Source organism: Pleurodeles waltl, chromosome 2_2 (genome assembly GCF_031143425.1).
Source record: "Pleurodeles waltl isolate 20211129_DDA chromosome 2_2, aPleWal1.hap1.20221129, whole genome shotgun sequence".
Lineage (NCBI taxonomy): Eukaryota > Metazoa > Chordata > Amphibia > Caudata > Salamandridae > Pleurodeles > Pleurodeles waltl.
Genome location: NC_090439.1, coordinates 664111494 through 664125419, shown reverse-complemented (window position 1 = coordinate 664125419; position 13926 = coordinate 664111494). Strand labels below are relative to the sequence as shown.

Here is a 13926-nt window from a genome sequence, read left to right as displayed (position 1 = left end):
CCACGTCCCTTTCTCTCCAGCCGCCGTGCATGCTGCCCAGTCTTTGCGTTGACTGGGACGTGGGATCCAATGTCCTCGTGGATCAGCAGTCTGCGCAGTTCACCACCCCTCACCACCCTTTTTGCTGCAGCCTCTAATCCTTCCTAGTCTGACGCTTCCCCATTAGGGACTAGTTGGAGGCAGGATTCGCCATCACCTGTCCCACTGTGGTAATCCATCACATCAGACAGGTGGGTTTTGCAAATAGTCTGAAGGGGCTACTCCCTCCCCTTCAAGACTAACCCTCCATCGATGCTACCACCCTACTATCGGATGACAGAGGATCACCTGACACTACTCTGTGAGGAGGTTACAGCTCTCTTGGCCAAGGGAGCTTTAGAGAGGGTCCCTGTGCCAGAAGTAGGTTGTGGTTGCTATTCCTGCTACTTTCTGATGCCCAAAAAGGACAAGGGCCTGCGCCCTATCCCAGTCCTCCAGTCCCTCAATCTCTTCCTCAAGAAGGAGAAGTTCAAAATGCTCACTCTGGCTCAATTCCTATCTGCCCTGGACCCAGGAGACTGGATGGTAGAGTTGGAATTGCAGGACACATATTTCCATATTCCCATCCTGCCTGCCCACAAACGTTACTTGCATTTCACTGTAGGCCACAAGCATTTTTAGTTTACTGTGCTCCCCTTTGGCTTTACCTGTGCCCCTTGGGTGTTCACCAAAGTGATGGTGGTTGCAGCTCATCTGCGCAGGTCAGGGTTTTCAGTCTTCCCCTACTTCGATGAATGGCTTGTGAAGGCAGGCTCGCCCCAGGCTGTCATCTCCCACCTCCATACTATGGCAGACCTCCTGAATTTGCTGGGGTTCACTATGAACATGCCGCAGACACACCTGACTCTCTCTCAGATGCTCCCTTTCATCAGAGCTTTTATGGACACAGTGCAGTTTCAGGCGTATCCTCCCAAGCGATGAGTCCAGGTTATTCAGGCTTTGATACAAGCCTCTATCCTGGATTTTGGTGAGAATGACTCTGGGGCTGCTAGGCCTCATGGCCTCCTGCATCCTGCTGGTGACACATGCCAGATGGCATATGCGGGCTCTGCAGTGGGACCTGAAGTTCCAGTGGATGCAGCATCAGGGTAATCTCTGTGACGTGGTCCAGATCTCGGGGGGGGAACTGCTCAAGATCTTCAGTGGTGGTTTTTGAACCGCCATTAGGTCAGAGATTGATCCCTCTCCCTTCCCAAACCAGATCTGATGGTAGTGACAGGTGTGTCACTACTTGGGATGGGGCGGCACATGGGCAGAGATCAGAGGCGTCTGGTCTCCGGTGGAGTCTCGGCTCGATATCAGTCTTTTGAAGCTAAGGGCGATCAGCCTAGCATTGAAATCATTCCTTCCCTCTCTCAAAGAAAGTGGTGCAGGTGTTCATGGACAACATCACCGCCCTGTAGTACTGCAACAGGCAGGGTGGTGTGGGGTCATGGACCCTTTATCAGGAGGCTTTGCACCTCTAGACATGGCTGGAACATCAGGGCATATCCTGGGTGGTTCATCATCTGGCGGGTCTCTGAACACCAGAGCAGACAAACTTATCCGTCGATGCCTGGGTGATCATGAATGACATCTCCATCCGGAGGTGGTGCCAGGTCTTTCAGCAGTGGGGAGAGCCTTGGTTAGATCTGTTCACCTCTACAAAAAACACCTTATGTCAGCTGTTTTGCACGTTGGAGTTTCTAAGGTGGCACTCGCTCGGCTGTGTGTTTCGTCTCGAGTGGAACTCAGGCCTCCTTTGCACCTTTCAGCCAGTAACACTTCTGCCCAGAGTTCTCAAGAAGATCAAGAACAACCGGGCCCAAGTAGTTCTTGTGGCCCCAGACTGGGCACGAAAAGTCTGGTATCCCGAGCCCTTGAGCATGGGCATCAATCCTCCAGTCAGACTGTCCCTTTGGCAGGATCTTCTGTAGCAGCAGCAGGGAAGCTGTACAGTCTCCACCTTCTTGGCGTGGAGATTGAGCTGCAGCAGTTGACAGCTTTTGACTTTCCGCCTGAAGTCTGTTACATTATCCTGGCAGCCAGACCTCCCTCCACCAAAACGGTATATGCCTCTTGTTGGAACAAATTTGTGGCATGGTGCACAGCCAAGTCTGTTGAACCCCTGTCTGCCCCTCTATCAGAGGTACTCTTGTTTTTTCTTTCTCTAGCCCAAGAGGGCTCTGCTTTGGGCACCCTAAAGGGTTACTTGTCTGCAATCTCTGCTTTCCTGTAATTACCTGACCAACCATCCTTTTTTTAAATCTCCTATTGTTTGTAGATTCCTGAAGGGTATTAACCATATATTTCCTCCTTCACCATTCTTAATGTCTCAATGGGATTTGAACTTGATTCTTACTTTTCTGTTGTGCGCTCCTTTCAAGCCACTTCATAACTTTTAACTTTGGCTTCTTACTCTAAAAGTAGCCTTCTCCCCGCAGGGTCCGTGAGCTGCAGGCTCCTTCATCTCAGCTACCCTTCATTTTCATCCATCTTGACAAGGTGGTGCTTCATACCAGGGCTTCCTTTTTACCAAAAGTGGTCACGCCTTTTCATGTTGGCCAATCCATCACCTTGCCTACTTTTTACGTGCCCCCACATCTAAGGAGGAGGAGAGACTCCACTACCTGGAATCAAAAAGAGTGTTGGTGTTCTATCTTGATCGTACCAAGGAGTTCCGGGTGGATGGTCAACTCTTTGTGGGTTATGTGTGTGCAAAGAAAGATCGGGCAGTGCCGAAGAGGACCATCCCCAGATGGAAGAGGTTGCATGCTCACTCCACCAGAGCAACAGCTGCAACCACTGCGTTGGTACATAAGAGTTCCAGTCTTGGACATCTGCCAGGCAGCAATGTGGGTATCATAACACATGTTCACCAAACACTAGTGCCTGGACAGTCAGGTCTGAAGGGGCAGGTACTTTTCCCGTTTGGTCCTAAAGGACTTCATAGTATGATCTTGGTTCGTAGACCCACCTCGGGATGGTATTCCTTCGATATCTATTCTAAGGTAAGGAATCAGCAACTAGAAGTCTCTATAAGACGAACCATTTAATTACCTACGCTAATGAATTGTCTGGAAGAGATATAGGGGGTTATTCTAACTTTGGAGGAGGTGTTAATCCGTCCCAAAAGTGACGGAAAAGTGACGGATTTACCACCAGCCATATTACGAGTCCATTATATCCTATGGAACTCGTAATACGGGTGGTGGTATATCCGTCACTTTACCGTCACTTTTGGGACGGATTAACACTCCTCCAAAGTTAGAATAACCCCCATAATCTAGTTGCAGATTCTGTACTTACCCACCCATCCTCACCGCTCTGCGAACTGATTTCTAGAGACAGGGACTTCCCTTTAAGGGCCCTAGTTCTGACACACCAGGGTCAGTGTTCATCATGGATCCGCGCTTCTGGCATGGAAAGTTGTGAAATGAAACTGACATCAGAGTGCCAGGGTGGACCCTTTATAGGGCACATAACGTCATATCCAGCAAACACGATGCCAACGCCAGATGCGGAGTCGACCAACGCCACTTAACCACACCCAAGGGTACTGCTCGAGAAAAGTCTCCAGATCCAGACTGATGTCTGGGGGCAATTTTAATGTAAGGAATCTGCAACTATAACATGTCTCGAGGAGATAATTTGTTACAAAATTTTCTAGACACTTTCCGCAGTTAGGCCAGTATCCTATTCCGTTCCCATTGTGGGATGACCTGCCACAGCGTGGCCTCCCCTTCAGTTTGTCCAGCGGTCTCTGTTCCATTTCATTTACTGCTTGATAGAACCATTTCACCAGATGCCTACCTGACCCCAGTGTCAGCAACAACTGTAGCACTGCATATGTTTGTGGCTCAGCCGGGTCTGCTCCCTAGAGGGATTCAAATGTCTGAGTAAGAGCCTCGTACCTGAAAAATTGCCCTGGGGCAGCCTGGTGGCGACCATCAGTTCCTCCATCTGCATCAACGTTTCCAAGGTGTAACCGAGAAAAATATTTTCCTTGTTTAGTTAAAATGTATAATAATACTAGTACTTGTGCAAATGCATATTTCCGCATAACTTAGCCATATGAATTTTCTACTTGGTAGGAAACTAAAACTATCTGCATGACTCCATGTTTGAAGTGATAGTACTCTTGGAAATATAAGACTGTTGATTGTTCATTACTGACCTCGACTGCAGAAGCTAACCGTTAGCTTACAAGAGTAGATTCCTGATTTGTCCTGCCTGTGCTTTGTGTATCAGTCCTCCAGGAGACTTTACTTTTAAGTTGGCTAACATTTGGAATGCAGCTGCAGCAGACTGCACTAAAGATGTAGAGACTGCCAGTAACATATAGGGAACTGAAGAAACCTCTCAGCTCTCTCCGCATCCTGGCATCCCTTCATGGTGTCTTTAATTTTCGTAGCCCACTCTACTACTTTAGGTATTTCAAATTATTACTCCTGCATATGGGTCAATCACGATTTGTAAACACATTTACTTGATAGACAGTGCTAATTATATTATAATATATCTCAATGCAAGTTATTAAATTAAATTATCTTCTCACAGAAATCAATTTTTTTGTTTTCCCCCCTTCAGGCAACTTATGCATTTGACTTTTCTGTTTTTGAATATTGTTTCTTGTGCATTAGATTCTACACTGAAGATGTTTTCTAAAGAGCTCAGATCACTCCAAAGAAGTATATCATTTTCAAATATGGTGAGTTTAAATATTGTTCTTGAAGATTTTATGTTGTATTTTGTGCCCAATGACAATGCTAATTACTTTCAACTAATTAGCTTTCATCATGAATTATAAGACATACTCAGATATATTATTAAACATAACTATATAAATCCTTTGACCAGTCATTTTACCATTTAATGTAAGCTACAAATTTAGATATTCTAAAAGTATCTCAAGGCTATATGTTGAGGCGCATTTAAACATGTTGGCTTCCTTTGGATACAAGATAAGATGGAGCATAATGAAAAGAAATATTGGCCTGATATGTTTTCAGTGTGCGACCTCTGTGTGGGAGATGAATAGTGGAGTGGGGAGAAATGTGGGATCCTTTGTGCTTCAGCATGGGGAGCCACTTATACACTAAAATAAAAGTGAGCTTGCTGCTATTATGGAGTGAAAGCATCCTGTTGAGTACGTCTCTGCCACGCCAACTACTGCCTTGCTTACAGTTGTTTCTGTGCACATGAGTGAAATATTCATCACATGAGTGCTTCTCATAGGTGTGTCTTGAAGCAACGAGTTTATATTTCTGTTTCAACACAGAAGTCATGAAAGAACTCCCGTGAGGTCCCATCCGTACCTTTGCTCAAGTAACCAAAGGAAGTACCTCTCGGGGACTTAACATAGTTCTGACCTACCCTTTTGAACTATTGTATTTCGTTGAACGCATATATGTATCATTGAACACAACTTTCTTACTGGCCATTAAGTAAGACAGGTTGGCAGAGTGATAGTTTCTCATATCAAGAGTAATGCATCACATAGTTTGATTGTGAACAAATCATAGAAGTCCCCCGGGAAATTTCATCTGAGCCAAACAAGGCCGAGTCCCTACATATTTTCCGAATAGTTTTCCCCAGCTGAAATAGCCCAATATTCACTAAAAGTAAAAGATCCATCAAAGTTGACTTGTATAAATGTAAATGTTTCATGAAAGTTCCAGTTCTGGAGGCTAAAAAGTTACTTATCTATATCTGAAGTTCTCTAGCATTGGTATGTTACATATATTGACATGTGGTTCCTTACACATTCGTGCCATGAAATTCTGAAGATAGGATTTAACTCCATGTCCTAGGGCCTACCATTTATTGACCACAGGGCAAACCCAAATAGCAAAGGGTATGATATTCTATCCCTTTTTGAAACCATGGATGTGCAAATGCACAATAATTGATTTGCAAGTTTGCAAAATGCCTACTGCGCTGACAGTTTGTAATTCAAATCTCCATTTCACATGGGGTCGCTAAACCACCTGCCTAATAATTTTTAAAAGGCGAATTGCAATTTCCGATCCCTCTCGATTTTCTACAAATGTCAGGACTGTGGCTTGCAGGGAATAGTATAGCACCATCCCAGCATTCGCATTCCCAAACTATAACATTTTTAAAAAGCCACTTGTGTTTCTTTACCGGATTGGAACTGGTGCTGTTTCAAAAATAAATTCCCATTTGAGAAGACATCGGGGGGGGCACGCATTGGTCCTCTGGCTGGTCCCTACCATGCCACTAGACATTATTCCCAAAGGAAAGGCTGTTGCATGGGGGCACCTTTTCCTTTTCAAATCAGCTACCAACTCTTTTGAGGAATGAGTAACTTTTCAATGGCTTGCAGCCACAATTGCAGTTATAAATCATTGATACTTACTGTTGTGGTTAGGTGGAGACAATTCATTCTTGCTGCATTCAAATTATAATTTGGATTTTTTTTTTTTAAATGCAATCTTTTCAAACAAAATGTTTTCATTAAGCTCTTTTCAGTACAAACCTAACAGAGTATATGTACTTAGCTTGAATTAAATGCCTTTCAGACTTGCAAAATGGGCTAAAACAGTGCAGAGCTCACTTTTGCATTCCGAAACCCCATGATTTTGTTAATAACTGGAAGTGTGAATACAAAAGCGGTACAACTGCCCTAAGTGATTAGGCTGCATAGAGTGATTTTTTTTTTACGTACGCCTTTGATACTGCTGTGTTCAGTACCCTAATGTTTACCAGGTTTGGCTGTGGGGAATAATTCAAAAGTATGAGACACTGTGAACGAATCAGTCGTATAGACTAAGATGATTGCTGTTCTCAAACAGGTGAAAGAAATCATGCTGTTTATACTGGTACAAAATATCCAACTCTTTTCCGGGCATCCTAGACCATCGGAATGGCCAGTGTTAAAAAAAACTTAAGGAATGTTTAGAAGTGGAGAAATAAGAAAAGCATATATAGATCGCCATAACGACCAGATACAGTACCCCAATGAGGAAAAATGGTGATGTGCAAGAATGCTTGATAGGTGTAGTTTGCATTGGTACAACCCATCTTGTCTTAAAAATATTGGTGATGACTATAGCTTATGTAGACTATTCTCACACATTTGTCAACTACTCATAGTGAACCTTCACAAGCCTTTCCTTTAATGAGCAACGTTTGGTATCCTGTTTTTCTGTTAGATAGTGGTTGATCAATTGGGTCGTTATCCATATGCCAGCTGAACAGATTCACTGGTCTGTTGACTAACAGTATAGACTATACAGTCTTTTATTTGACAAAAGGTTTGTAGTGAATCCTAGTTTGTTTTAATGGGATAACAGGAGTTAGCTAAGCCTTTGGCTTGCAGACTCGTGCCCCCGTCACCTAGTGACTTTTAACCTTCTTATCTTGCTCTGTCTTAGACCATTATTTTGAATTAATTTTATAAGATGGCTGCCTTGTTTATAGTTAGGCCATTTTGTTTAGGTTTATGTTATCACTGTCACCGCGCAAAGGCGTCAACTCCTGCGACAAAGACAAAAAAAATTTAGGTGCTCACATTAGAAATTACCGTCTCAAGCATGCTGTGTTATCTATGGTTTTGGAACAACCTACGTCAGGGGTCCAAGTAGATCTGTATAAATACATCGCACTTTAGACAGATAATCAGAGGGTTTCTGACCAGATACCATTGCTGCTATCGATGCTGCACATCGCCTTGACGCTGACCCGGACTTCGTGTTCTTCTGAAGTCTGAGCACAAGACCTCATTCCAAGGTAACAAGGGTTTGGGGCTCCTTCCAGGTACATGACATTGACAGATTAGGTTTAACATACCCAGCTGTCCTCTAGGTAGAAGTTCTGGCCTATTATGGTAGGGTATTAGGACATATCATACACTTGATGACTTTTCATGCTATTGCAAGATGATGGGGGTCTTTATAATCATGACCCTTGTCTTTACAATTCTATTTCTTGCACTGTTCATTATCCTAATTATTGCAGCCCATGCGATTTACCGCAGTTTGCAGATTGTATTAAATAAAAACTATTGAAACATTACTGCATCTTCGTTATTGCCTGTGTTTGATTGAGACATGATATATCTGTGAGAAAGGGGTAATCTCCATTTAATCACAATCAGAGCCTAATGGCTAAACTTTGTCAGTGACTTTATCGTATGTTGCCTGTTAACCTGTATATAGTATGCCCTGGCATTGTGTTACTACGACTTCTAAGTGAGGCAGAGGAACCAAGATGAGGGTGAATTGGGCATCCCCCATTTGTTTTGCTGAATATCCCTGTGACTTTTCTCTAAATTAGGCACACAGTCTTTAGAGAGGAAAAAGGAGCCCCCCTGAGATCTTTAAGGGGGGCTTTTGTACTACATCAGAATGGCAACCGTGCATGTTAACACTGTTATTAACCTTATTAAGCAAGTATCTGGGACGAGGAGTGACACTTCAGGGAAATTATTTCAGTCTTATGTATTTTTATAAAGTGGGAATGTTGACGCTCACAGATCATGGTTGGCTGACTGTGTAGTAGTAAGTCACGAAGGGAGAAATTATCCTTGCCATTCATTTTATGCGGAAATATCTTGTTTTGAAAAAGAGTAAATGTGATAACAGAATGAGAATTTCCTCTTGTGTTTTGTAGGCCTTGTCATCGTGTTTGGTCTTACCAGGTGATTCCACAGCCATATGTTCTTCATGGGACAATCATGTGTAAGTATTATGCACCTGCATTCATGCAGTTGTGTATTCACAATTTTGTATTCAGAAGAATGTTTAATTAAAGCAGTAGATGGATGGTGACCTCTATCACTGTTGTCATCTTTTCCTTAGATTCTGTATGTGACAGCTTTTCTTATTATTTCCACTTGCATTCATTATGAAGTTAGCTAATGTAACATTGTAAAAATGTTTACTACCTATAACTTGTTATTTTGTTTTGTCTCAGTTATCTTTATTCTATAGCATTTGGAAGACGACATGACACTTTAATGGGGCATGATGATGCTGTCAGCAAGCTCTGTTGGCATGATAATAGGTTATATACTGCTTCCTGGGATTCCACAGTAAAGGTGTGTTTCTTTTACTTACGTAATATTTGCAGAAAGTTATTAATTCTGGCCTTGTGAAATATACCTATTACTAATCAGTAGTTTTAATTTCTCTGATTACCCTTTCTCGTAGCAAGGCTTAAATTTAGTGAGTTGAGTCAGCCTCCCCCATGCACCACTTGACAGAGTTACACTCAAAAGTCTCTCTACCACCCCCTTTGTCCATTGTCAGCCTCTACCTACTCCCCTCACGAGGGAACCATCAAGAAGCGGCCGGGCCTTCAATATTTCTTGACATCCGCCAACACTGGAACTCAAGGTCATGACAGCAGGCAGAGAGAGAAGACTGTAAGTACTTGGATTAGGAAGAGTAATCAGTAATGGAGATTACTAGATAAGTAATTAGGGCGTTACTTCTGCAGCCCTTCACCATCCAAGCCCTTATACTTAGTGAGGGCAGACTTAAAGCAGAACGCTCACAACCACAGACAACACCAAAGCAACACAAGTTGCCCCCTAGAAAGGAACACTGCTACAACAAAGGAAACAAGATGGGGAGAAAGGTTACAGGCATATGAACCAACCCAAGAGGTTGTAGGGGAAACAATAGAGGACCAATCACGCCTATTAGGTGAAGTCCAACCTTACCATGGGAGACAGAGGGAATGCTAGAAGGCAAAAATAATACTGAATCAAAAAATAACAAAGCAAGGGTAAGGAACTTGTGAAGGGGTAGAGAAACTGCCTCATTGCCGATCACAGGGAGACAGAAGGCCACCAGAATACTTAGGAAACTTTTATGCAAGCAGGTGTAACAGACAGAAAACAACTTCTTTCACAGAAAGCCAAGTGGTGCTTGTCAAGCCCTAAAGAAATAGAGAACAATTAGACACCAGGCTCTGTACGCCACAAGCCAATGGAAAGCTTGACTGAAGAAGGGCAGCATTGGCAACAACCCATAAAGGAGCACAAGTTTGGGGGGAACTTTGAGATCAGCCCACCTAAAAGAAAGGAAATAGAACACTAGTTCAGGGCAGAAATCAAATATTCCCCACACAGGAAACCAACCAAAGCACACTGAGTCAATAAGCCAAACTCAACAGAGACACAATGCTAACCTCCTGATTGTTAAAGTGAAGATCAATATATCCAATATCAACAGAGGCAGCACCAAAAAAGAATGGCATAGGGACAGCCAGCAGCATAATGGAAAGGCAGAGCAGGCACAATCCTCAAGTGTCCAAACCAACTATGAACAAAGTATCAAGCGACTGGTGTCCCAAGAGAATGCACCAGTCAGGCAGAGAGCACTTCCAACATAGAGCACAAAGGGAACCGTGGTGGCCAAAGCCACCAAACCTGCTCCCAGCTTCCCTAAGCAAATGATTCATGAAACAAGAGGCCTCAGAAAGTATACGGGCAAGTAGAAGGCGACTCCAAATCTCCAAGGGCAGGGGCTGTGAATAAAATCACAAGCTCTACATCTCGACAAAGCCTCAAATCAAAGTACCATGTAGACAAGGGGCCTACCAAGAGGGCCCAAGGAAGGAGGTAATCTTCGAGCTCCAAGCTCAGCAGGTAAAATATAAGGAATCTAGTGCAGTCAAAGTCCCCAACCACCACTGAAATTGACCAAACACTGAAAACTGAGACAAGCCAGGTCCAAGAGAAGTATCCCAGCAGGCAGAAAGTTAAGCCCAAAGTACCCAGTGCAATGGGAAAAAAATAGGGATATCACCAACCTTGCCGCAATTACCCATGACAAAAATGACGCAGAAAAATAGAGTCTGTTGACAGCCAGACTGGATCCAGGAGCAGGATCAGAGCATACTAGCCCTTAAAATGGAGCACAGGGGGAACCAGGCTGTTTGATGCCTAGAAACCTCATTCTAGCAGACCACAAGCAAAAGACCAAGGTGTCAAGTATCCCAAGAAGAGGAGCTTGGAGAATTGCCTTCAGTCTTAATAATTGCAAGGACCGTATCAGGACATAAAAGCAGGAAGAGGAGTCCATCATCTTAAAAAATGATGCAGACTAGAAAGGTCAAGGAAACGAGGGCCTAAGAGAAGGTTCCCTATTGACAGCAGGCTTGCTCTGAGTCCTACATGGAGGAACCAGGACAATTAATGACCAGGAACTCAGTGATGTAAGACCCGAGAGAAGGACACTGGAAGACAGAAGGCAACCACAAAGCCCCAAGCCTGGAAAGGTGCACCAGGAGAAGAGAGACCACACAAAGCACCAGAACACGCCTGATCAAAATAAAAAATAAAAAAAACTTAGGAACTAAGATACAAGAGAAGAGGTCTGACAGACAGGAGACAACCCAAGCCCAGCAGTAGAGCACAAGGACAGCCAGGGTAGGCAAGCTGCCAATCCTTGTCTAAGCAACCAAAAATAAGGGTCCAAAGAGACAATGTGCTAGTGGAAGTATCCAGGCAGTCAGAAGGCAATCCTCAAGCCAAGTAGGGAGCCCACCGGAAGCCACAGTGGCCAAAGCTATTAGACCATGCCAAAACAGACTTAGAACAAATGGCAAAGATGGCCAAGAAGTAACCAAAGGACAGAAGCTTAAATGCCCATCCAACTAGACCGGAGAAGAGGGTCTGCTCAAATCACAGACTAACTTGCATCTCTGAGATACTGATAAGTGCTGCAGAGGCCTCAGATATTCATTCTGTGCCCGACTAGATCCAGATGAGCACAACTCCCCATCTTCAAAATGCCCCCTTCCACCGAGGCATCAGTAGAGAATTACAGAGGATACCATCCTGGGGTAGCAGGCCACTGGACCAAAGGATAGCCAAAGAAAAAACAAAAGTGGCTACCACAAGCCCATCCAACTGTCACCAGGCAGCCAAGGAATGACCAGCAATTTACCAAAGCAGGCAAACATTCCCAACCGATTAGTGAGGTAGGAACAATAACCAACCCAGGGTTTGCGATAGTGCACACAGCCCCTGAGCTGAACATGCCAAACCTAAGCCCATAACGACTCAATTGTAACTCAAGAACGAGGATATGCCATACCATTTAATGGGGCCTGATGCCACCCTCAACGCAGACGGACTCCATTCAGGACAGAACCATAGTGTACAGCCCAGAATTCTCACACCAACCAGGGAAAAGGTCAAAGTTCTGTCCCTGGATAAATTAAGTTCTACGGGCACATAAATGTACAACCTGACAGACAAAGCCCTGCTATACTGGAATAACAGTCAAGCCCCAGATGAATATCCAGAGTGAATTCCACACCAGCCAGGAAGGGGAGCGGATGAGAGAATATCTGGCATCTCCAGGTATACAGCGATCATAAGAAGCTGTAATGTTAGCACCTAATGCAGGGGAGTATCCATGTAAACGGAGGTACCTAACCCATACCTCTTGGGCCAAGAATCAGACTATAACTACTAGGTCAAATGTGACTCTCCTTAAAAAAAAAAAACTATCATTCTAGGTGAGAGACTTCAGTCTGTGCCACCCTGCATGTAAAAGTGTGTAGGGTCCTATGGTTATTCGACCGTTTTACCTAGATGTGAAACTGGTGCTTTATTGGTAGGCATGCAGCAAAAGCCTGAAGGCCAGAGTAGAAAAACACCCCCCCCCCCCCCTATCCAGCCCAAGGTCAAGACGAGTTGCCCGTGAAAAGACTGTGCAGGACAGGCCCTTCCCTCAGCAATGAGGGTGACCCCATGCCATTCCACAAGGACTAACTGAACTTTTGCCCAGAGATATGGGGATGTAGGGGAGGTGCATGAACCCAGCCTGCACTTTTATGAGAACATGAAGCTGTAGCAAGGAAAAAGTAGAGACTGAAGATAGACAGCTGACTCAAGAACAGTAGCCATCCTGCCATATCCACACAGCTAATAGGAAGGCAGGCTTTGTCATCTGAAAGAACCTGCAGTGCACCCTTGCCAGTGCGTAGACAGCAGCTTAGGGCACTGACAACTGAAAACATTATGTAGGAAGCTGACTCTGTAAATACTATATCAAAATGAGATATAGTGTGCACAGAGTCCAGGGGCTCAACAGAGGCTAAAGTAGATAATACTAATGCTCTCTTTTGTGGCAGTGTGGTCGAGCAGTTAGGCCTAATAGGATAGTGCAAAGCATTTGTTGTACACACACAGACAATAGAAGAAGCACACACTCAATGACCTAACTCCAGACCAATGGTTTTTATAAAGCAATAATATATTTTCCAAATTTATTTTTAGAACCAAAAGATTCAAGTTGCAGGTAAGTACTTCAATAGATTCGTATTTCACATATGTATCAACAGTACTTTGAAATCGATAAGTCATGCAATTTTTGAAATATTGGCAATAATCTGTTTTAAAAATTGACAATTTTCAGAAACAGTTCCTGGGGGGAAGGAAAGTTAGTTTGATTTTCAGGTAAGTACAACACTTACAGTTCCAGTCTCCGAGGGTTAGGAAGTCCACAGGTTGGGGTTCAAGTTAACCCCAAACACCCACCACCAGCAACACGAGTCTGGCCGAGTGCAGAGGTCAAAATGTAGGCAAAATTAACATTAGCTTTTATGTAGACTGGGGGCACTCGGTTTCAGATCTGCAGGCAGGTAAGTACCAGAGACTTTGGAGGGCAGACCTGGGGGGTTTAGAGGAGCATTGAGGGGACCATAAGTAGGCATCAAACATACACCCTCATCGGCGCTGGGGAGGCCGGTTGGAGGGTGCAAACAAGGTGTTGGGTCTCCAATGATTCTCTATGACGGGACCCTGGGGGTCATTCAGAGGCTGCATGTGAGGTCCACTGGGTCGTCTAGGGCAAACCACAGGCTGGAATAAGAGGAGGGACCCTGCTGCACTGGGGGTCAGGATCCTCCAAGCCCTGGGGG

At 44.2% G+C, this 13926-nt stretch overlaps 1 protein-coding gene across 2 annotated transcripts in view; it reads left to right on the top strand.

Annotated features, from left to right (window-relative positions):
* Positions 1–13926, top strand: part of NSMAF (neutral sphingomyelinase activation associated factor) — a 665048-nt gene that overhangs the window by 559971 nt on the left and 91151 nt on the right. For both annotated transcript variants that reach the window (XM_069220229.1, XM_069220228.1), the window contains exons 24-26: positions 4662–4729; positions 8656–8723; positions 8959–9082. In XM_069220229.1, coding sequence (XP_069076330.1) covers positions 4662–4729; positions 8656–8723; positions 8959–9082 — 260 coding nt within the window. The remainder of the gene's footprint in view (positions 1–4661; positions 4730–8655; positions 8724–8958; positions 9083–13926) is intronic.